The sequence below is a fragment of the Mustela putorius genome, unplaced genomic scaffold (assembly GCF_011764305.1).
Source record: "Mustela putorius furo isolate JIRA1106 unplaced genomic scaffold, ASM1176430v1.1 tig00003834_pilon_pilon_pilon, whole genome shotgun sequence".
In the NCBI taxonomy this organism is placed as follows: Eukaryota; Metazoa; Chordata; class Mammalia; order Carnivora; family Mustelidae; genus Mustela; species Mustela putorius.
The window spans coordinates 59,269,978-59,292,408 of NW_025421987.1; the positions used below are offsets into that span (position 1 = coordinate 59,269,978).

At 41.7% G+C, this 22,431-nt stretch overlaps 1 protein-coding gene across 7 annotated transcripts in view; it reads right to left on the reverse strand.

Moving 5' to 3' along the window:
- PLCH1 (phospholipase C eta 1) overlaps positions 1-22,431 on the reverse strand; it is a 217,284-nt gene that overhangs the window by 18,608 nt on the left and 176,245 nt on the right. For 5 of the 7 annotated variants that reach the window (XM_013057739.2, XM_013057741.2, XM_013057738.2 and 2 more), the window contains 5 exons: positions 19,709-19,816; positions 9,779-9,940; positions 4,287-4,358; positions 1,364-1,458; positions 2-99 (listed from right to left, as the gene is read on the reverse strand). In XM_013057739.2, coding sequence (XP_012913193.2) covers positions 2-99; positions 1,364-1,458; positions 4,287-4,358; positions 9,779-9,940; positions 19,709-19,816 — 535 coding nt within the window. The remainder of the gene's footprint in view (position 1; positions 100-1,363; positions 1,459-4,286; positions 4,359-9,778; positions 9,941-19,708; positions 19,817-22,431) is intronic. The other 2 variants (XM_045088543.1, XM_013057748.2) reach the window with 1 other exon arrangement.

The window sequence follows — 22,431 nt, forward strand, 5'->3', positions numbered from 1 at the left end:
CCATCGTCCACGATGTCCTGGGCCGCCACAGAGTTTGTATACACCACCAAGTCAGAGAGCTCTCGGCAGAGCTTCATGGTTTTCCTGCGGCGCCCCAACCTGTGACATACACAGCCAGGACTCAGGTCACTTAGAGCTGGAAGAGGTTTGGTCTCCACCTTCCTTACCTGCCCCTAGTAGAGCCAGGATTAGAACCCAAGCGTGAGTCCTAGGTCAGCTCTCTTACCACCACAATACCCTGGTCATGTGGTTTTATTCACTGCTCAGCTGAGAACCAGTGTCTTCTCCTGTATTTGTGAGTTCTGTTGTGAAGGGTTTGACTGCCACTGTTCTCCAGCCAGCAAGTAACAGAAGCGGAGTTCATCAGGCAGCTCCTCAACTTTGGCAGGAGGGGAACCTGGACTTCTATTCAAGAACATTCACAGCAGAGGTCTCCTGGGAGGTGATCCCACTTCTCTTACATCCTTTACTGTAACTACAGATTCAATTTTCTGTATCCTAAGGGCAGGAACCTCATACATCCTCTTTGTCCTTACTAGTTACTTTTATGTATGGATATTCTGTTGAAGTGAAGCTAAATATAAAATTTAATTGAGCACTAAATGTCCATTCCTACAAGACTTCTCTATGCTTCTAATTTCATTTAACTTCAGTCTTTCAATAAAGGCACACAGGGTGTGTGTGTGTGTGTGTGTTTGTGCACGTGTGCACTTATCTATGATATAATTTACATTCCCCTGTGACTTTACAGTGTACACGAGCTGCCAGAAAATCATCTTATCATCTCAAATTCTATTGGCAATAATAAAGAAAACAGCAGCTAATATTTTTGAGTGCTTAGTTAATTGGAAGAGGGCTTATCAGCCTAAATAATTTAATTCCTTTAATCCTCACAATGACCCTAAGAACTAGAAACATATGAGAAGCCTAACTCATCCCATGTCAGCGGCACAGGAACAAGAGCCTTATGTCTGGCTACCTCAGATATCTAGCTTTGCGCATGTGCTCTTCATCCATCAGCCCCTTCAGTCTCCTAGAAGAGCCCCCCCGGACTAGCTCCTGTGGCCCCTCTCTCTTCTCCGAAGAGACCTCTTCCCTGACCACTGCCACAGCCAGCGCTTAGCAAGAGCTCCCTGTGGGCCAGGCGCAGTGTAGGTCCCCTCCTTGTGTTATTATCTCACACCCAGTTCATCTTCCCACGTCCTGCTGCACTGAGCACTTGACAATGTGATCCACGTCCTGCTGCACTGAGCACTTGACCTTGTGATCCACTTCTCTAGACACATACAACTAAAACAGCGAAGCTGATGGGACTGAAGAGGCCCCAGGAGTCTAAGCAGGAAACACCGAGGTACAGTCTCACCTGTACAGCTGGCTGGTCTCCTTGCCAGGATTCTGCTGTGTGTCCTCCTCGTCATCAGTACTATACGACTTAGACCGTGATTTTGTGGTTTTCTGCTGGAAAATCACAGTAAACTGAACAACAAACTCACTGCATCAGGCACACCTGCAACATCTAGAGAATGGACTGGGCATTGTAATATATGCAAAAAGGACAATTACTTGGAAGAAAACAAATTAGCCAAATATTGCAGCTTGACTTACCATTAATAAAAAGCATGTCTACGATCATAATTATATTTAATATTAAGGCAAACCTGAGGGTTTTTTGCTTAAAATGGACTTTTAAGCTACAAAAGATGTAGGTTTTAGAAAGATGATTTAGTCATTCATTGAAGGTCTCCAAGAGCAGAAGAGTCATAGTTATAATATCTATTCAAATGACTGTAAGAGGATAAAATGTTCTTTTACTTAGGAAACTCACTATTCCTGCTGACTTATAAAAGATATATTTGATAAAAAAGACAAGTAGTAATTTTTTAATGAATAACTTTTTCTTGCTTTTGATTAGCGTGTGCTCAAATAACTGTCTAAGTCAAACTGCACTTTTGAGATGTTGACCCGTTTTAATTTCTACCAACAGAATAAAAATTATTACCCACAGGGTTCAGGCTGAAAGGCTGCAGGACTAAAGGCTGTCAGAAATAAAGACATTTTGGAATGATGCAGTTTTATCCCAGCACATTAGAGATAACCCCACTGTTTGGCAATACATAACATAAAAAAACAAATAATGGGAAGGGATCCTGTAATTGCAAAAAACCTGCCATCAAAAAAACCAGCTTCCACAAGCAAAGATAAGATCTTTGGAGAGCACCCTTGACCTCTGAAGGCTGTGGCTTAGAAAGGAAAAGGGAGACCACCCTTGTGTTAATCATAGGACCACATCACCCTCCAGATTTTCTCTTACTTAACAAGTAAAACACCAAACCAAACTGCTGGCATAAACACACTCAAGTCTGCTGCACTGACAGTAAGGTGCCAAATAAAGTCTAGAACCTTCTCTGGTGTTACTGATGTTTTGAGAACCTCAGGGTGCATAGTGTGCAAACACTAGCATCTGATGATCTCATGTTCCAGCCTGGCCTCCCACCAAGTGGGCAAGTTGGCCAACCTCTCTAGCTTCCTATTGTGTTTTTTTAAAAGGAAAGGACAATGACAGCTATTTTATAAAGGATTATTGTTGTGATGATTAAATGAGATGATGGTTGTAAAGTCATTCTGTAAGCCACAGAATATTGACTTTCAAAATAAATACTCTTCATATTTATTAAAATAACCCATCAACAGTCTTGTGGACATTCACTCTTATGATTTGAGTTCTAATAAATTTTAATTCTATTGTAGCTAAAGTATTTCTTCATCTTTCAATGGCTGCCTAATTGTACATTATGCAAATGAATTATGGACTGAAGAAGACTTTATGGGTGAACATTTTGGTTGTTTTCAGTTTTTTAGTATAATGACTACTTTGCCCAGACTTTTAATAAATTATCCTATTGATGGAGCAAGAAACTCCAGCTACAACATTCCTTAAAGTACAAGAAATGGCCTTACAGAAGCTTCATGCATAAAGTTTACCACCCAATAACTGATTTCTTATATACTATGTTATACCTTTTCAATAAAAGGTATAACATAGTTTTACCTTTTTATTTAAGCATAGCATACATTTAGAAAAATGTAACAATCTGAAGCCCAATGACTTTCCAAAGTCACAAAATGATACCACCCAAAGGAGGAAATGAAGTATTGGTGCCCAAAAGCTTTCTGATCTTCCATTCAGAAAGCTTCCTTACCTCCTCTCCAAAGGTAACTACTATCCTGACTTACACCTCTTAGATCTTTTTTGCCTATTTTTAAACTTCATCTAAATCATACCAAACTGCATGTACTATCTTGGGTCTGGCTTCTTTTGCTCAATGTCATGTTTATAAAGATATTACTGTATGCAGTTGTTGTTTTGTCATTTTCCTTGCTGAAAAATATTCTCTTATGTAAACACACCACAATTTTCATTTGTTCTATTGTTGACAGATGTTTGAACAGTTTCCTATTTGTACTATTACAACTAATGCCACTGTAAATATTAGGTGTACGTCATGAGGCTGAAACACAACAACAGAACTGATAAGACATGGTGCATAATACAGCTTTAATGGATACTGAGAAATAGTTGCACAAATGCATACTCCCATTAGAAGTGAATAAAGTTCAAGTTGCTCAGCATCCTCACTAACCCTTGGTGCTGTCAATCGTTTTATGTCTGCTCTTGTGACGGGTATATATATGGGTATATGTAAAATCTCATCATCATTTAATTTGCATTTCCCAGGGGATTGGTAAGGCTCAGTACCTTTACCACACTAGCCATTTGGAAATCTTGTTTTGTAAGAGGCCACTTAAGTCTTTTGCCCCTTTAGGAAAAACTATGGGGGCTCCTCGGTGGCTCAGTCAGGTAAGCATCTGACTCTTGGTTTTGGCTCGGGTCATGATCTCATGGGTCGTGGGACTGAGAGTCTGCTTCATCCTCTTCCTCCACCCCTCATTCCACTTGTGCATGCATTCTCTCTCTCAAATTAATAATTTAAAAAAATTATGGTATTTTTGTATTGATTATAAGAAGTCTTCATATATTCAGGATATAAGTCCTTGGATTTGGGTATCAAAAATACTCTTTTTGAGTATGCAGCCTACTTATCAAGTAATAATAAAAAGAATTTCTTAAGAAGTTCTTCAATTTTAAAGTAGCTTATCAATCTTTCTCTTTTCTGAAGTCCTATTTAAGAAATCTTCTGTTATTCCAAGGTTATGATATTGTCCTACTACTTTACAGTCTTTTTAAATTAATTGGACTATGCACCCTTGTCACTCTTAATTCATACCTTATGTTTTCCAAAGTTGGTCATGAGGGATCGTCCATGTGATCTCTTTCCATTTTCCTTCACATCTGGATGCTGAGTAAATAAAACACAATATGACTATTTCTCTTCCTCGCTTTTGTTTTTGCTTTAGTTCTGGTGGAATGGCAGGGGACCCCTCCTTGCCTTAGGTAGAACAAGCAGGTCCCATTCATTTCCTCCTGTCCCATACCTTCACTATCCCAAAAGTTGTGGAGTCTATCTCAAGAGAGGGAGACAATGGACTGGAGAAGTGTGGGTACCAACCAGGAGACAGTAACCACCAACCCCTTCCCAAACTGGTGTCAAGGGCCTCTTAGAAATGTCCAGCTGTACCGGTCCCTCCAGTGCCTGGTCACAAGACTCTCTACAGCACAAGAGATATTCTTCTGAATGCGCTGAGTGGGGATAATCACCTTTCATTAAAATAGATTTTGATTTTGAAAAATGGCTCAAAGTCTTTAAGAGCCAATTCTGTTGACTAAAAAAATAAAACCCAAATACATCTATTAGGTAATAAGACTGTTTTTGTTTATTTAAGTAAACCACAGCAGAGCTTATCTGTTTGTTGAAATTAATTCCCTGCGTGGTAGGCATCTAGAAGAGGCATTGCAGCCTCTGATATTTTCCTCCTGTGGGTTAGTTTTCCAGGCTAGAGATCTCCTCACCCAAGCCCATCTCTCATTAGGGGAAAGAAAGCCCACACCACCAAAGGGGTTTGGACTCCTCCTCGATGGTCATCCCTAAAAATATGTATTAGCTGGTTCAGGGCTAAGGACACAGTATAAGGAGAGATCAGCAGGCCCCATCCTCCTGGGCCTTCTGGCTAAACAGAGAAGAAGCAGAGATAAGCACATAAATGGAATAAATTGGGTGAGCAAAACTACTTAAAATCAAAATGCCAGGGAGGCACTGATGTCTAGCCATAGAGACTAATCAAAGATGTGATTGGGGGTGGGAAGAGGATAAGGTTAAGAACTGACTGGGGAAAGAGACAGTTCGGAAAATGCTGCAGGAGTAGGGGGGGTTTACAAGGTAATTTCATTTGACTGGTTAATGTCTATTGACTGCCTTGGAAGATCTACTGAAGCTGAATGTTAACTGTTCAAAAACCCTGGAGCTAAGAAGATAGCCAGATATGGTCATAGAAGTAACACTGCTTTCTAAGTTAGAAGACCCAGTTCTGAGACCAAATAGCTAAATGTCCTTTGTCCATTGGTTGCCTTCTCTTGACCCGTTTTGTTACCTGTGAAATGGGAGAGGAATGGATCACTTAACCTCTGCGTTCCTTTCTATTTCGAATAGCCCTCCTACCAGTCAGGGGACCATGTCATTTATTGTCCAAAACAAACTCTTTTAAGAGTGAAATAGGCACTTTTAACAATTACACTGGGACAATAGGTATGAAGTAGGGCTGTCCTGTGCAAGGTGAAGTGCATAGTCATGCTATTTTGTAGGCACCTCCTACACCCCACAGATTATGTTAAGTGCATTACATATATTCTCATTTAGTATAAACCACCCTCAAAGAGAAGTAGGGTTAAAATCCCATTTTACAAATAAGAAAAATTGAAGTACAGTGAAGTTAGATAATATGCTCAAAGTCACAAAGCTAGGTGGTGATAAAGCAGGGGTGGTACCTAGCTCTAAATCGTCTCTCTGGCTTGCTCTCCCCCAACTTCTCCCATCTCACATGACCTCTTTATGTAGAAGGGTAATCCCCACAAATACCTATCTCCAACATGACCTCTCCCTGAGCATCGGTACCACATTTTTTTATTGAGTCCACAGATCGGACACTGCTAGGAACTTGGCATGTATACAAGGGAACAGCAAGCAAAAGAGATGCAGACTCTGTCCTCCCTGGGCTTGTAACCTAAGGGTGGACACAAATGTAACACACTGTAATGAGATTCTGATGGAGAAAGTGCAGGGCATGGCAGGATGGCATGGGAAGGCCACCTACCAGACCTACCAGACCTGAGGATCAAGGAGGACTTCCACGGAGATAAGCAAAAGCTGAAGCCGGAAGAAGGGTAGACCTTTTCTAAGTGACATGAGAAGGAGGAAGTGCATGGTGGCCAAGGGAGGAGCAAACACAAAAGCTGAGTGCTAAGAACATGGCACCTGCCAGGAGACAAAGGAAGTAGGGTGGGTGTGGACTTGTACGCATGCGCATCGGTGGACAAGTCAGCACCGGGGCCAGGGCCTGGGGAAAAAGTCCTATGGGCTATATCCTGGAAGGTGGACATTATCCTCCACACTCTGAGGAGACTTTGAGTGGTTTAAAAAAACAAGAAAAATGGCATTACCAGAGGCCTGTTTCTGAAATATGACTACAGTCGTGAGATAAATGAGAAATTGGAGTGGGTGGGAGAGCACAGGAGCAGGAAAAGTCCCCTTAGGGAATAATTATGGCCATCCAGACAGTGGCCAGTGCTATGATAATTTAAAAAAAGGGTGGGGGCACCTACGTGGCTCAGTGGGTTAAGCCTCTGCCTTCGGCTCAGGTCATGGTCCCCAGGGTCCTGGGATCGAGCCCCACATCGGGCTCTCTGCTTGGCAGGGAGCCTGCTTCCCCTTCTCTCTCTGCCTGCCTCTCTGCCTACTTGTGATCTCTGTCAAATAAATAAATAAAATCTTAAAAAAAAAAAAAAAGGAGATTTAAGAACTCCAAAGGACAGGCATCTTTCTTGTGTCTACTATGTTCTTTGAGCCTGAAGGATGAGCACTTCATTTTTCTTTTATTCCAATCCCTTCCAGGGGGAAAAGAGCACAAGGAGAATGCAGTGTTGCATGGCTAGATGACAATCCAGCAAGAAGGAAGCTGGGGTGATGCACTGCCTAGACCACACGGCCCAGCCTCAGCCATGGCTCTCAATACGCATGTGTATCCAACACAGATGGACTCATCTCAACAGTAACTTGTCCTTGCTCACTGAGCCCAAAACCACATTTTAAAAACTAACAGCAGTGTTTAAAAACCTCAATGCTCATACAATGGAATACTATGCAGCCATCAAAGAAATGAAATCTTGCCATTTGCAACAATGTGGGTGGAACCAGAGGGTATTATGCTAAGCAATATAAGTCAATCAGAGAAAGACAACTATCATATGATCTCACTGATATGAGGAATTTGAGAGACAGGTGGGGGGGTTTGGAGGGTAAGGAAGGAGAAAATGAAATAAGATGGGATCGGGAGACAAACCATAGGAGACTCACAAACTGAGGGTTGCTTGGGGGTGTAGACGTAGGGATAGGGTGGCTGGGTGAGGGACATTGGGGAGGGTATGTGCTATGGTGAGTGCTGTGATGCATGTAAGACTGATGAATCACAGACCTGTACCCCTGGGGCAAATAATACATTATATGTTAATAAAAATAATTAATTTAAAAAAAAACTTAATGCTTTATAGCCCAGTTTATTAAAGTCACAGTTTCCACTTTAGAAGTCTAATGCATTCTTGTAGTCACCCAGATTGAATGGAAAGTAAAAAATAAGAAAAAGGGGAATGAGTTTTGTTCCAGCACACGTTGGAAATTTGAAATCCCTTACCATCTTACCTGAGAAGGTAATTGTCACTGGGATTTCTTCCATGAATAGCAAAAAAAGGATGGGTTTAGTTTGTTTCTCCCAAATCTGCAAGACCTGCCATGGCCTGTCCAATTGGAATGATCTAGGATGCAGCAGAGACTTCTCCAGAAGCATCAGGGGAAGTGACTGGCCCGGGTTAGCCAATGAGAGTTCACGAAGAATAAGAAGCAGACATCAAGGTGAGCTAACCGAGTGAGCTAACCAATTTTACAGACATTCGTGTGGCTAAAACTAAGTGGCTGGAAGGGGAGGGTGAAGAGGAAGCAGTTTCTATTTATAAAAATCTTTTAGAAAATTCAGAATTGTATGATCAATGGTAAGGGTAGTACTACTGTACTACTACTGTAATCTACATTTCAGTTGCATTCCCTTCTGCCTAATGTGCAGCATCAGAGTGGCTGACCTTGGCACCACTTCCAGTGGTAAATTCTCTGGGATTAACAAGCCAATATTATCCTATACCCTTGGCAAGTTATCATTCCAGCAGGACATGTACTCACGGTGATTAGGTTAGGGGTGGGTGTATGAGCGAAGCTGGCCAACCAGAGCTCAGCACAAACTCTAGAAAGTAACCACCAATGCTCAGTTGTCACTTCGATTCAAGCGTGGTCACCCCATGTGGTTCCCCTTCTGCCTGGGGATCCCTGAGTCCTGGAGGAGAGGCGGCAGTACCAGGGAAGTCAGTTATTAGAGCCAGTGACTGCCTGGATTTCCTCTAGGCCAGAATAAATGCCCCTGTTGCCCTGCAATGTTAATATCAATAAACCCACCCTCCTTTGTCCTTAACCATTTCTGATACTTCTATTAGAAAGCAGAGTTAAAATCTCAGCTGGAGCCCAAATCATTCGTTCATTCAGCAACCTCTTATGAAAGTTGTACTAAGGCCCAGGCACTATAACAAGTCAGAAAAATGACGGTTATTAAGACTGGCACGGTTCTTGTCTTCAAGGAATCTATAATCAAGTTGAGAAGTCAGATATTTAGCAAATTATTGCATATGTGTTAAAAAAAAAACCTTCAGAAAAGAGAAGCTGTCACAGGCTACCATGGACAATATAAAGGGATAACTAACCTAATCCCAGGTCAAGGCAGGACTCATCTGGGGCATCGGACTGAGGCTGGAATTTAAGACTAAGTAGGCATTAGCAAGAGCAGAGGTAGCAATGGAGTGTTCTGGGCAGAGGGAAAAGAATGTGAGGAAGACCATGACGTACAGACAGCCATGGTTGGTGGGACAACTGTGGGAAGCAGTGTGACAGGGAAAAGGAGAAGATCTGAGAGGTAGACAAGAATGCAATGACATAGGTCCTTGAAAGCCTGGTTAAAGAGTTTATAATTTATCCCATTCATAACACGAAGCTACTGCACAATTTTCAGCAGTAGAGTGGCCTGATCAGATTTACATTTTGAAAACATCATGCTAATTTCAGAATGGAGGTCAGATTGAAGGAGGGCAAGAAAGGTCCAGGTGACAGTTGGCGTTGGCCTGGATGAGGACCCAGCCATGGCCAGGAGAAGTGGATGGATGGAAGACACGCTCAGGAGGTCCAGTCAGAGCAGCACGGAGGACGACAGGCTGGGGAGGAAAGAGGGGGTGCCGCACGTGGTGGACTCGACCCTCAGCTGAACAGGCACAGAACAGGTGAGCCACTGTCCTGAGGGTCCCAGTGAAGCATATTTGAGGGACTTCTGCCTCTGTCCATCTACTTTCAACAATTTCTCCCATCATTTTGCAATGCGAGATTTTCATTTCTTGAGCAATAGGAGGAGAGAAATGGAAGAAACTAGAGAATTTCACCAACGACAAATGATCAGAAACAGAGCATGAGGTCCTTTCCTTTTTCCTATCGAAGGACAAGTACAAGAGGGAACTGGGTACCTGTTTCAGGTGTGCATTTAAGCCTTCATGCGTGGCCTTTAGCAGAGCCCTCACTGTGAAACTATCCGGATCTTCTTTGTCTCGAATTTGGGATTCTTTTAACAGTGACTCCAGTTTTTTCCTTATGAAAGATTCCACCTGATGCTCAGTGGTCCCATTATTCTGCAAAGAATTAAGCAATGAAAATTATTTCCCTTAAGAAACACAGAATGAGAACACAATCCTCATTCAAGCCAACATTGCTTCTATAATTTGATTAGCTTTCAACTACCTGTAAGAAGTTAAGCACAATATGCCATTTTGGTCCTCCCCCCTCCATACACACTTCCCCCCAAATACAGATTACTATGATTATATTCAACCCTTGAGAACCTTACAAGGTCTTATCATTTTCATTTCAGAGACGTGGAAACTGATGCTCAGAGAAATAAAGTTGCTCAAGGTTATGAAACTAGTAAGAAGCTGAGGCGGAATCCAATCCTTCCCATCATGCTACACTGCACTTTTAATAGAGGGAAAGTAAAGGAGAGTCTTAAAAACTAAGTTTTCTGTATCTGCACAGGTAAATTTGAGGGAAAAAAAATATGCTATTTAAAAAAAAAAAAATCACCTCCTTTACTGAGGGGAAAAGAATGCAATGGGAATCTCTGGAATTGAGGATTATTCTGAGATAAAAGTGCTTTCCTACCTCTGATCCCGAAGTATAATTAAAGGGAACTCACGACTGACCTGTGCCCTGATTCATCATTAAAATGACTTTAAGATCACAAATAATTTCAAATGTTATGCTCGTGTCCAAATGACAACTTAGGCAATTTTTAGGTGATCCAGGGACAGGGTTTTCCTTGACGTCTTTCTTAGCATGGCTTTTCAGCCACCCTGCTCTGCCCGACCCCAGCATCCCCAGGCTCCTCAGCTCCTTTCATGTCTGTCTACATCCAACACTCATCCTTAGTTCTTCAGCCACCTGCCAGAGGCCAGCCCAGCCACAGGGTAGGAAACCGGTCCTCCTCCACGAGGACCTCCTCCTACATTCCTCACCAAAAGTTTAAGGCCTGTTTTCCACTGACACATTCGTTACTAAGAGGTCATTATATTTAGAGCCAGACAGTTTTCTGGTAATGCCTTCTATTTTCACAGAATCTGATAAAGGAAAAGCCATATAAACAACATAAGGGAAATCTGGGGGAAATAAATACATCAGGAATAGGTTGCTGACTTTCCCGGTATTAAAATCACATGCACGAATGTCTTTGGTAAATCCAATGAACAAGGCACCTCACTTCACTGCAGGCCTTCAGGTCTTGCAGGAGGTGCAAAGATGGAGTTGACCTGCTGGATGGCAGAGATGCTAAAGAGGTCCAAGGAACCATGGATGGCCGATGCACCTGCCTGAGAAGGAGCACGGCCTTCCTGCCCCAGTGACCAAGAGGTCCCCCAAGAAGAGGGGGAAGGCCTGGGGTTCTGCAAGAGCGATGGAGAGGGGCTTCCCTGTCACCCATAGCTCCTGCAAAGGTTTTCTAGAGCACAAGTCGCATGGAGGAGGGGACTGGCCGATAAAGTTGGAAAGGTACCCTAAGGCCAGATAGCAGAAGGACATGAAGGCAAGAGGTAGGGAGCTGCTGAGAACCTCTGGGTAGCTAAGTGTCTGAGTATAGTGTTTTAGAAATAGTATTAACCTGGCAGCCTGTGCAGAAAGAGGACAGGGGCCTAGAGAGGAAAAGCCAGACACACTGGTTCCCACCACCAGCACGAGAGCCTAGGCCAGTGTGCTGGGGAGGGATTTAACACAGAGGAGAGTTGGAGAGCAAACTTCATTTTGCACACAACAAACTGAGCTGCCTGCTGTATGCCGGGAGAGAAACAAGACTAAAACACAACCACCCTGTCACAGAACCCTCAGCATCACAGAGAAGACGGACACACGAACAGCCAACTACACAAGCAGGTGCAAGTGACAGCACCAGGAAGATCACAGCCAGACAGAGGAGGGGCACCTCCTCCAGCCTTGGGAAGGTGGCAAAGACTTCCAAGAGCAGCGGAAACCTTGCCAAGCCTTAAAAGATGAGTACATTCATTTCCTGTGGCTGCTGTAACAAGTTACCACAAATCTGGTCGCTTTAAACAACAGAAATGTATTCCCTTGCGGTCTGAGAGGCCTGAAGCATGAAATCAACACATCAGCAGATCTAGACTCCCTCCTGTAGGAAAAGACGCTCCCTTGCTTCTTCCAGTTTATGGGAGCTCCTCCCGTTCCTTGGCTTGTCAGCCTAACTCCAGTTTCTGCCTCTGTCTTCATGTGGCCTCCTTCTGCGTGTCCCCGGCTTCTGCTGTGTCTCCTTTTGTTAGGAAGAAAACTACTCGTCATTGGATTTTTAAGGCCCACTTCGTTAATCCAGGATGATCTCTTCTCCAAGCCCTAACTTAATAACATCTAGAGGCTCCTGTTCCAAAGAAGGTCACATTCCTACGTACCAGAGGGTAGGGCTTGAACATATCTTCTGGGGGACACACATCAATGTTCTACAATGAATAAGAGTTGAATATATCGCAGAGAGGAGAGTGACAGCATTCCAACAGGAGGGAAAATGTGGAGAAAACAAACAGTAGCAGTAAGCACCAGTGACCATATGCATGTGGAGAAAAAAGCCCAGGAAAATATAGAAAAAGCAGCTAAAGCTGTAAAGCACACTAAGGTTTTACAAAACACAGTCATATAATGATACTTCATTTGAGCTGCCTAGTACCCTTGAAGGCAGCCACTAGGGTTAGCCAAATTCAGTCATGATACAGAGGCAGAAAGATTCAAAACTTTTCCAAACACACATGCCTAGGAAGTGGCTGAATAAGGACTTGAATCCAAGACTTCCGGTTCAAGATTCTTGGTCTATTTCTTCATATAATGCCGCAGCCATCCTTCTAATGTGGTTACAGAAAAAGATAAATTCTTGGGGTGCCTGGGTGGCTCAGTGGGTTAAAGCCTCTGCCTTCGGCTCAAGTCATGATCCCGGGGTCCTGGGATCGAGCCCCACATCGGGCTCTCTGCTCAGCGGGGAGCCTGCTTCCTCCTCTCTCTGCCTGTCTCTCTGCCTACTTGTAATCTCTGTCTGTCAAATAAATAAAATCTTTAAAAAAAAAAAAGATAAAGATAAATTCTTGAGTCAAATTAAGCATGAGCAGGCTTATGTTTGGACAACCTAGAAGGGCATCTGGGAAATCTATCCCCACAATCCCTCTGTGGGAAAGAGCAGGTCTCACTTAAGTGCAGAAGGAAGAGAATTCTAGATGTCCGTCTCCCAACACACGGGCTCAAGTGACCCAGAGTCCTAACAGGGGCCACATCCGTCAGGAGAACCATAAAGGAAGGCATGTGAGAGCACCCACCATGCCCAGGTCACCGAGAGGGCCCCAGATAAACCTCAGTTCCCTTCCGTGGCCCAGGGTCACACAAGTCAGAGACGGTGAGGAGACGAACTGTGGCCGCTACGCCCAGGCACATTCACAGGCAGCAAAGCAAGGCTGCACACACAAAGCCTGACTGGCCGACCAGCGTGGGAAATAATGACGGCTTCATACAAAGGCTCTGGTTATTCACTTCACACCCTCCAAACCCTCGGTGTTGCTGAAGGAATGGTATTACTGCCTGTTGATCTTTCTCTTCTCTCTGATGTACAGCACCAGAAAATTAGCAGCCGTGGAGAACAAATAGATGCATGGCTGAGGTTTCATTTGCGTGTTATCCTTTGGTCCTGGAACCCGGGAGTGTGGCTGAAAGCAAGCTAAGACAGCACTTAACCCTGAGGCCTGTCGGCCAGTGTGCAGCTGCGGCAGGGACCATGGCTGAAAGCCCTCCGCATCTTGCTCTTTTGTTCCCTGAGCCAGCGGTGGAAGGATGTTGCTGCGGGGTGGGGGTGGGGGGGGTGCGTATGCAGGAAGCAGCCCTTGCAGTCCTTTAACATGGTTGGGAGTAGTTTCCACCCAAGAAGACCTCGGGGTTCCTAATTCCTGTTTCTAAGAGGTCAATGTGATCTAGGAATGTCCGCCCAAAAGAGGTAACTCACACAAACACATTCCTGTTTTTTTCCCCAGAGTGAAATCTGAGAATGACTGGAAAAGCAGAGAGCCAGAACCCGGGCTACCTCTCCAGCCTGGGAAACGGCAGGAACAGGGCTGTTTGAACAGTGACATTCTATTGCCGCAGCCCACTGGAACCACTGGGGAGTGTTCCAAAATCCCAAACCCCGCCCCAGACCAATTATGTGGGAATCTCTGGGTTGGGACCTGGGTGTTGGGATTTTTGAAAGCTCCCCTGTCATTCCAATGTGCAGCCAACGCGGAGGACCTTTACTTTAAAACAAAACTAAACAAATCACTAGAAGAGCTCACCATCCCCAAATGCATCTTTCCCTGCCCCTAGGCTGAAATCTGGAGACTGGAAGGATAATATACAAGCCACCCTTTTGAGGGCCTTTCCAAGCCTGGTATCTTAAGGTCTTGGGCTAAGGAACAGCTTCTCAGTGGCTCAAGTCTGTGCATGTACTCCTGGTCCTCTACTATCTCCTGTCTGCTCCTTTAGCTCCCTGAGAACACCCAATGCTTAAGGACCAGCTCCGGGCTCACATCAGCAATAATCATGCTGCTTCTGCTATTCTTATTACTAACAATATCTAATATGTATTGAGCACAAATCATGTGTCAGGCATGGTTCTTAGTTCTTTACAGGGTGTGAAACAGTTGTTATGTGTTCCTGGATAAGGGCTCATATAAAACTGGTCCGAAGGCTTACTGTTTATGGGATAAGCGTCACGTACGAGGTGGAGAGCTAATATTTGTACCTAAGAAGCTGGCTGAATATAGATTCACAAGGCACAAGAACAAAGACAGCAAATAACTCAGTGAAGAAGAAAAAAATCACTGAAGTCGAAATACAGGGGTGCAAAGTCCGTAAGTCACACTGACATTAGAGGACCCCGTAAAGATGAATAATGGCGTGTTGGCCTCACTGAATCAAATCGGTTAGATAACTGTACTGTGGTTGAAAGGAAACTGTCCCCCGTGTCTTTGAGCCATGTGGTTTTTGTTTTTTTAAACATATAATGTATTATTTGCTTCAGGGGTACAGGTCTGTGAAGCATCAGTCTTACACAATTCACAGCACTCACCATAGCACATACCCTCCCCAATGTCCATCACCCAGCCACCCGATCCTTCCCACCCCTCCCCTCCAGCAACCCTGTTTGTTTCTTGAGATTAAGAGTCTCTTAAGGTTTATCTCCCTGCCAATCCCCTCTTGTTTCATTTTTTTTCCCTCCCTACCCTCCACGACGCCCTGCCTCTCAAATTCCTCATATCAGAGAGGTCATATGATAATTGTCTTTCTCTGATTGACTTATTTCACATAGTATAATACCCTCTAGTTCCATCCATGTCATTGCAAATGGCAAGATTTCATTTTTTGTGTTTGTGTTAGGGTGTTTGTTTGTTTTTTGGTTTTTTGTGGGGTTTTTATTGTTTTGTTTTGTTTTGTTTTTTTAATGTGAGCCATGTGATTCTTGAGTCACTGAACAACACAGTGGCTTTTCCATGGGCCTTATATATCATGGGCCAGATTGTCTCTACAGCTGATGCCTCAAAATCATATGAGGCAGAAGCTTAAAGGATTTAATTGATTCAACAACAGAGAGAATTTATTACACAAGCAAAAAACTTTCAGTGTGGTTTGAATCTCTTAGTTAGAAGTAACAGCAGGGGCACCTGGGTGGCTCAGTCGGTCAAGCCTCCAACTCTTGTTTCTGGCTCAGGTTGTGGTCTCCCGGTCGTGGGATTGAGCCCTGATTCAGGCTCTGCACTCAGCACACAGTCCTTCAGATTCTCTCTCCCTCCCTCCCTCTCTCTTTCTCTCTCTCAAATAAATAAATAAAACCTTAAAAAAAAAAAAAAGATTTAAGAAGTAACAGCAGACCAGGAGGGATAAGAAACCCCATGTGAGGGTCCTGCCTCCCATTCTGCTTCTAATGGAAGCAGAATAATGCAGGTAATGCAGGGGAACCTCAAGACCTGCTTCTGAGCTTGCACTTGCTGTGGCCTCTGCCTAGAATGTTCTTCCCCAGACAGCCACATGGCTAACCCTTCACTACTTTCAGGTATTTGCTCTTACATTATCTACTCCATGAGACCATTCTTGGCCATGGTATCTAAAGTTTCATAAACTCTTCACATGGTACATATATGTGTCCCCACACACACGTGCCCACACATACACACACACACACTTTCTACACTTCTTCCCTCCCTTCTACAAAGATTCATTTATTTTTATTTTAGAGAGAAAGGGTGCACATGTGTACAAGTGGAGGGAGGGGCAGAGAGAGAGAGGGAGAGAATTCTTAAGCAGACTCCTCACTGAGCTCAAAGCCCACCTGAGGCTAAATCCCAGGGCCCTGAGATCATGACCTGAGCCAAAATCAAGAGTCCGTCGCTTAACCAATTGTGGTCCCCTCTCTGTCCTTTTTTTCCCTTCAGCACTTATCATTCCCTAGTACTTACACAAATTTATCCTTCTCTTCTCCCATTAGTGTGCAAACTTCACGAAGGCAAAGATTTTTGTGTTTTGTTTACTGACAGGTGCCCAACACCTACAACATGAGGGCTGTATTTCCAAAAGATGCTCAGGAAAAATGTGCTGAACCTGTCTGTGATCTTGTGTAAGCCTCTTGAGAGTTAGTGATCTGGTGTTCATGAATGCTAACATAAAATGTTTATTTACTGCAATAATGCAGACATAATTTGTAAATCTAACCACATTCTGTTAACTTAAAACTGAGGTTAAGAACTCCTCTATGGTACTTATTGGCTTCACATAAGGTATGCACAGTACATCCTCTTTTGCAAAAATGTGATCAAGCAATTTACATTCGACACTCAGATAAGGCATTGGAGCCCTGAGCTGACAATAAGACTATAAACTGACTATAAACTGCTATTTTTATATATATATATATTTATATATATATTTATATTATTATATATTATATATAAATATATATAATATATCAGAGTAGTCTGATTACAGAAAAAAACTTTGGCTTTCTTAAACACAAGCATTGCCTTTTCTCAGAAGAGCTCAAAAATAGGGGAAAAGGATTCGAAAAAGTAAAGTATAAACTTTATAATATATATATATATTTATATATATATTATATATTATATATAAATATATATATATATATAATATATATATAAATATATATAATATATATATATATATATATATATATATATATATATATATATATATAATATATATATATATATATATATATATATATATATTATATATAAATATATATATATATATATATATATATATATATATATATAATATATATATATATATATATAATATATAATATATATATAAATATATATAATATATAAATATATATATATATATATATAATATATATATATATATATATATATATATAATATATAATATATATATAAATATATATAATATATAATATATATATAAATATATATATAATATATAATATATATATATATATATATATATATAATATATATATAAATATATATATATATTATAAAGTTTATACTTTACTTTTTCGAATCCTTTTCCCCTATTTTTGAGCTCTTCTGAGAAAAGGCAATGCTTGTGTTTAAGAAAGCCAAAGTTTTTTTCTGTAATCAGACTACTCTGATATATTATATATATATTATATATATAAATATATAAATATATATTATATATAAAAATATAAAAATATATAAATATATATATATATATATATATATATATATATATTTCCAGTAGGATATTTGTTCCTTTAGGTATATTCTCTCCTAGAGTCTAACAAAGAGATGTCTGTAAAACTTTACAGTTCAGGTCTCTTTGCTTTTATGAAAGCCTAAATCAAAGAATCCAAATGAAAGATCCTATCTATCTTTACATAATCGTGTTCTGAACTCTCTACCTGTGTGGCTTCCTAGAAAACAACTAGGAGGCTTTGAAGATGCGAGGAAGCAGCTGGGTATTTTCACAGGTGAAGTGGGTGATTTGTTTCCATAAAACCACAGCCAACTCTCCTTTATAATTATAGATACTTAACATGAAAATTTAGGAGCTCACTGATATCAGAAGAAAAAATTACATAACTGGGTGTTTTTAGAAACTTGAACTTGGGTTTTACTCAGAGCAATAAATGACTACATTGTGATAGTACCTAAATTCCCACTACTCTATTCCCCTAAAAACAGCATTCCCTAACTATCTAACTTAGTCAAGCCTCTCTGTTCCCTGCTTTCAAATGACAGACTACTCTGATGCTGGCAATCAAAAGATTTTGGAAATAAGATGCAAAGATAGGGGCGCCTGGGTGGCTCAGTTGGTTAAACGGCTGCCTTCGGCTCAGGTCATGATTCCAGGATCCTGGAGTCGAGCCCTGCGTTGGGCTCCCTGCTCTGTGGGGAGCCTGCTTCTCCCTCTCCCTCTGCCTGTTGCTCCCCCTACTTGTGCATGCGCAATTTCTCACTGTCAAATAAATAAATAACATCTTGAAAAAAAAAAGATGCAAAGATAATGAAGATCAGAGACAAAAATTTGGTTTACAAACTAATGATTAAAAAAACAGAGCTGCATTATCCATAATTGCATATAGGAATAACAAAAAGAGTAAATATCTGGAAGGGTAAAAAATAAACCATTTAATATCTTAACAATTTCGCTTGTGTAAATCTATTTAATTTCTTGCAACCATAGCCTTATTAGTGGTATTTCACTGAGCTAATATAAACTATTAAAAGACAACAGATGAATATAGATAGTAACTATTCCTTTTCAATTCAAGCTGAGTATTTCCCATTTCATCCCTTCTAAAGTACATCAAAGCCAAGAAAAAAGTGTCCACCGAGAGGTCGGCTGTCATTCTACCTATGCCCACTTTGTAATCATGCTGGCTCCCTTTGATAACTACAGGAAGCGATATTAGTTACTACTATTTCAAAGAGAATGGACTGTTCTTAGCAATGTAATAAACGAATTCAGGGCAATGATGCAAATTAGGAGATTTTGTACAAAATTTCTACGTTTTTTTAAGAGGGAAGAATAAGTCCTGATCTCTAGAGGAATACCACTTTTCCACAGAATGAAATTGCAAACCCTGTAACAAACTAACGTGAAGGGGTGCTACTCTCAGGGTGTCAGGTGATCCTGACGATCATGAGTTGTAGAGGTGGGGGAGGGGCATGAAATCCTAAATCGCCCCCCTCCACCATGAAGGCATTTCCTCTGGGTTTGCCTTTGCTTTAGATTATCTGGCTAAATCATGCTTTTATAGGAAGGCAGCTCCTTGATCTAGGACAGTGTTCTGAAGTATCACACAGGTCCTATGCAACTTTATCTAAAATGAGGTAAATTAAAGATTCAGCCAAGAGTCCCATTTCTGGAAGAGCTTGGAAATCCTCTGATCCAAAGTACATTTTCTTAGGGGAAGGATGGGCATCCCTAGAGAAGCAGACATGTACAGCTGGGTCCTGCAAGCCTGCCTTGACAAGTAGCATAGTGGCGCTGCTAGCATGAGGAAGCAGAGAGAAGGCTAAAGCCAGTTTATTTCATCAAAGACCATGACATTTCCAACAGCAATTTGAGTTTCGACAAAGTTGTAACAGTAGAGGATTTGTCCCTAGAGGGAGGGTCAGGCAGGTGAATCATGAGCATTCCTTCCAACTCGAAGACACAAAAATCCTTGAGTCAGTGAGCATCTGAGCATCTATATGCCCAAAAACGAAGTAACTTTCACAAAATAGCCCTTTTGCACCACAGCCACCACAGTGTGAGGATTCCAACACGGCAGCAATTTTTACCCCAACACATCGAGGGGGAAAAGTGCAATTACATCTGTAACTCACATAATGGAGCTTGAACTTGCATTCATCTTCAATTTCATCTGCGCTGTCTTCGTCAGAAACTTCCCCCTCCTCTGCATCATCCCCAAGATGATAAGGCAACTTCTTGCCCTGAAATGGAGCAACACACCCAGCTTGAAAATGACGATAGAGTAGATATGTGCTGTCTGGGGCAGGTTCACCTGGCTGGAAGCATCTAGATCATGTGTCTACAGACACATAGTTCCAAGAACGTATGGGCGCTAATGTCAAGCATTTTTGGCCACTAAGAGGGGATTCCTTAACACACAGGGATGGAGGAGGATAGAAAGACGTTCAGATGCCTGGCAGCCAAATAATGATAAATTTCTAAATATCATCCCAGACTGCAGTCCAGGCTGATGTTGTCTCAACTCAAACCCCAGTGACTTTTAGTATTCCCGCGCTCCACACCACCACTGGCTTCTTCAGCATGCTGGATTTTCCCCTTGCCCCCCTCCCTCCCTGCACAGGATCTCCAGCATAGTCAAGTTTGCAGGAACTCTCTGTCCCTATTTCCTGTACCTTCCCTGACACCCAAAGCTACTGACCCTGGGTCCTTAACACAATCGTACTTTCAAAGCTTATTACATTGTTTACATAATGAAAGCAAGATCTACATGAAGACTCCAAACTCATGGGGTTTGGATTTTTAAGTGTTTCTTCTTTATTTTCTTCAACTTATAGAGGGTTGTTTATAGGATTAAAAGAGTGAGATTTAATTTTCCTTTGTACTGATATATATTACTCTCCTCATTTGTACGTGCTATCTGCAAAGTGAAAACTACATGCTTTCTTTTTCACACGAACATGTTTAGAGATAGACAGATGCAGATACATGGATATACACACACCTCTAATTCTAAGTAAATGGGCAGGATACCTTTTCACTTTCTCCCGTGTATCATTAATAACAAAGTAGCTCAGAATTAAAGTATTTATGTCTATATATTAAGTCTTTTCTGATATGGCAGGCTTCTATAAAATTTATTTTTTCTCCATGTGAGGGGGCACTGTAGAGTCGCTGTACGAATACAGCGGCACCAGAGGAAAGGTCCTCAACTAAGCGGCAACAAGACATGTTCAAGAACAGACAGACATCAAGCTAATGTCCTCCTGCATTCATTCACCACCAACTACTTACTCACAGTCTCTGTTTTGGGCACAGTGACAGACAGCCAGGATGGACCTATATGCAAGACATTTAAAATGTAATGACAGCAGTTCCATCTTTCGAGAGAACAAAACCAACATAGTTTTTAAACGTAAAGCAGAGCAGAGCTAACAACTATGAGAAGTAACATCTGTAAGGAAGGAGTAACAATCCTTGAATGACAGAAACAGTTCTGATACCACAAAAGGGAAGCAAAACCGTGTTGGGCACACAGCATTGAGCTGACAGGATAGCCACACCGGGCTTTAGCGTCCCTTCAGGTATGGGCTGTGGTGGGTGAGGGAACAAAGACAGAAAGCTGCCTGCTCCGAGCCTCCATAGAAGCCCTAATTTTCCATCCATTTAAACTGAATTAAAAGACACAAGGCCACGTTTTTCACCAACTCTTGCACATTTCTGGTTCTCAAAAGATAATTTATCCAGGCAGATAGGAAGAAAAGCAATGCAAGAGAACGGTGTCTCTTAATGGTTCTTATCAACAGTTACAGCCAAGGGAAATTACAGAATAACATAAGGCAGAACTTGATATGACTCAAGGAACGTAGTTGTGATCCAACTGATAGAAACAAAAAATGCTCCAGTGTCTTTTAGGGGGTCTCTTTCTGATTTACAGTCTGTTGCACATAGGAATTACCAAGAATTAGTTTAACCGGTCCATGACACGCAGAAATATTATGACACTAGAACCATCGCTGCCGCTCAGCTCCAAGCTGCATGACCCAGGGAATGTGGTAATGACTCTGACTGGCGACTGTAAAAAGTAAGAGGCTTGGACCAATAGTTACAGTTTCTTTCAGCAAGAAGAATCTATGGAAAATGACAAAGTTTGCTATTATTTTTGCTCAAAAGCCACTTTTTATTTGCTTTTCAGGAGATTGGTGTGTCTATATATGGTTGGAAAATATGTGTATTATTATTTTAATAATAAACAACTTGTCAACCTCTAAAGTTATAAGGAGCCACTAAAATGGTGCCTTTTGGACCAAAGGAATGTAGGAAAATCAGTTCCTTTGTTTTTGCTTCGAATGGAAATGCATTGGTCCATAGATCTGGGAGATCTCCTTAAAGTCTGAAGAATGTCGCTACTAGCAAATGAACCTTAAATGTCTTGAAATGCTCGCAATCCGTGCCGAGGCCACTCCTCCCAATGAGTGCCCAAGATCCCCTGGTGCCCATAAGCCCTAAGACATTCTATGACGCATGGTGCGAAGTCCAGTTATATAAAAGGGACTCAATTCATACCAAATAGCTACCTTAGATTCCACTGTCCAAAAGGGAAGTATTTCAACCAAATGGACTTACTCTGCATTTAACCTCAAGAGTACAGGAAACACGGACACATTCACGAAGCTATTAAGGTAACATTTAGCTTTTCAGCCCAGCAATCAATGTTTACCACATAAGAGTTTGTTTTAGCAAGACTTCAGGAAAACTGACCTTACTATTATCCCTTACAGTATTTGAAGCCTTTATTCAAAATGCTTTCACACATACAAATGCCCAACGATAACTCTTTGCCGGATTCAGTCTCTAG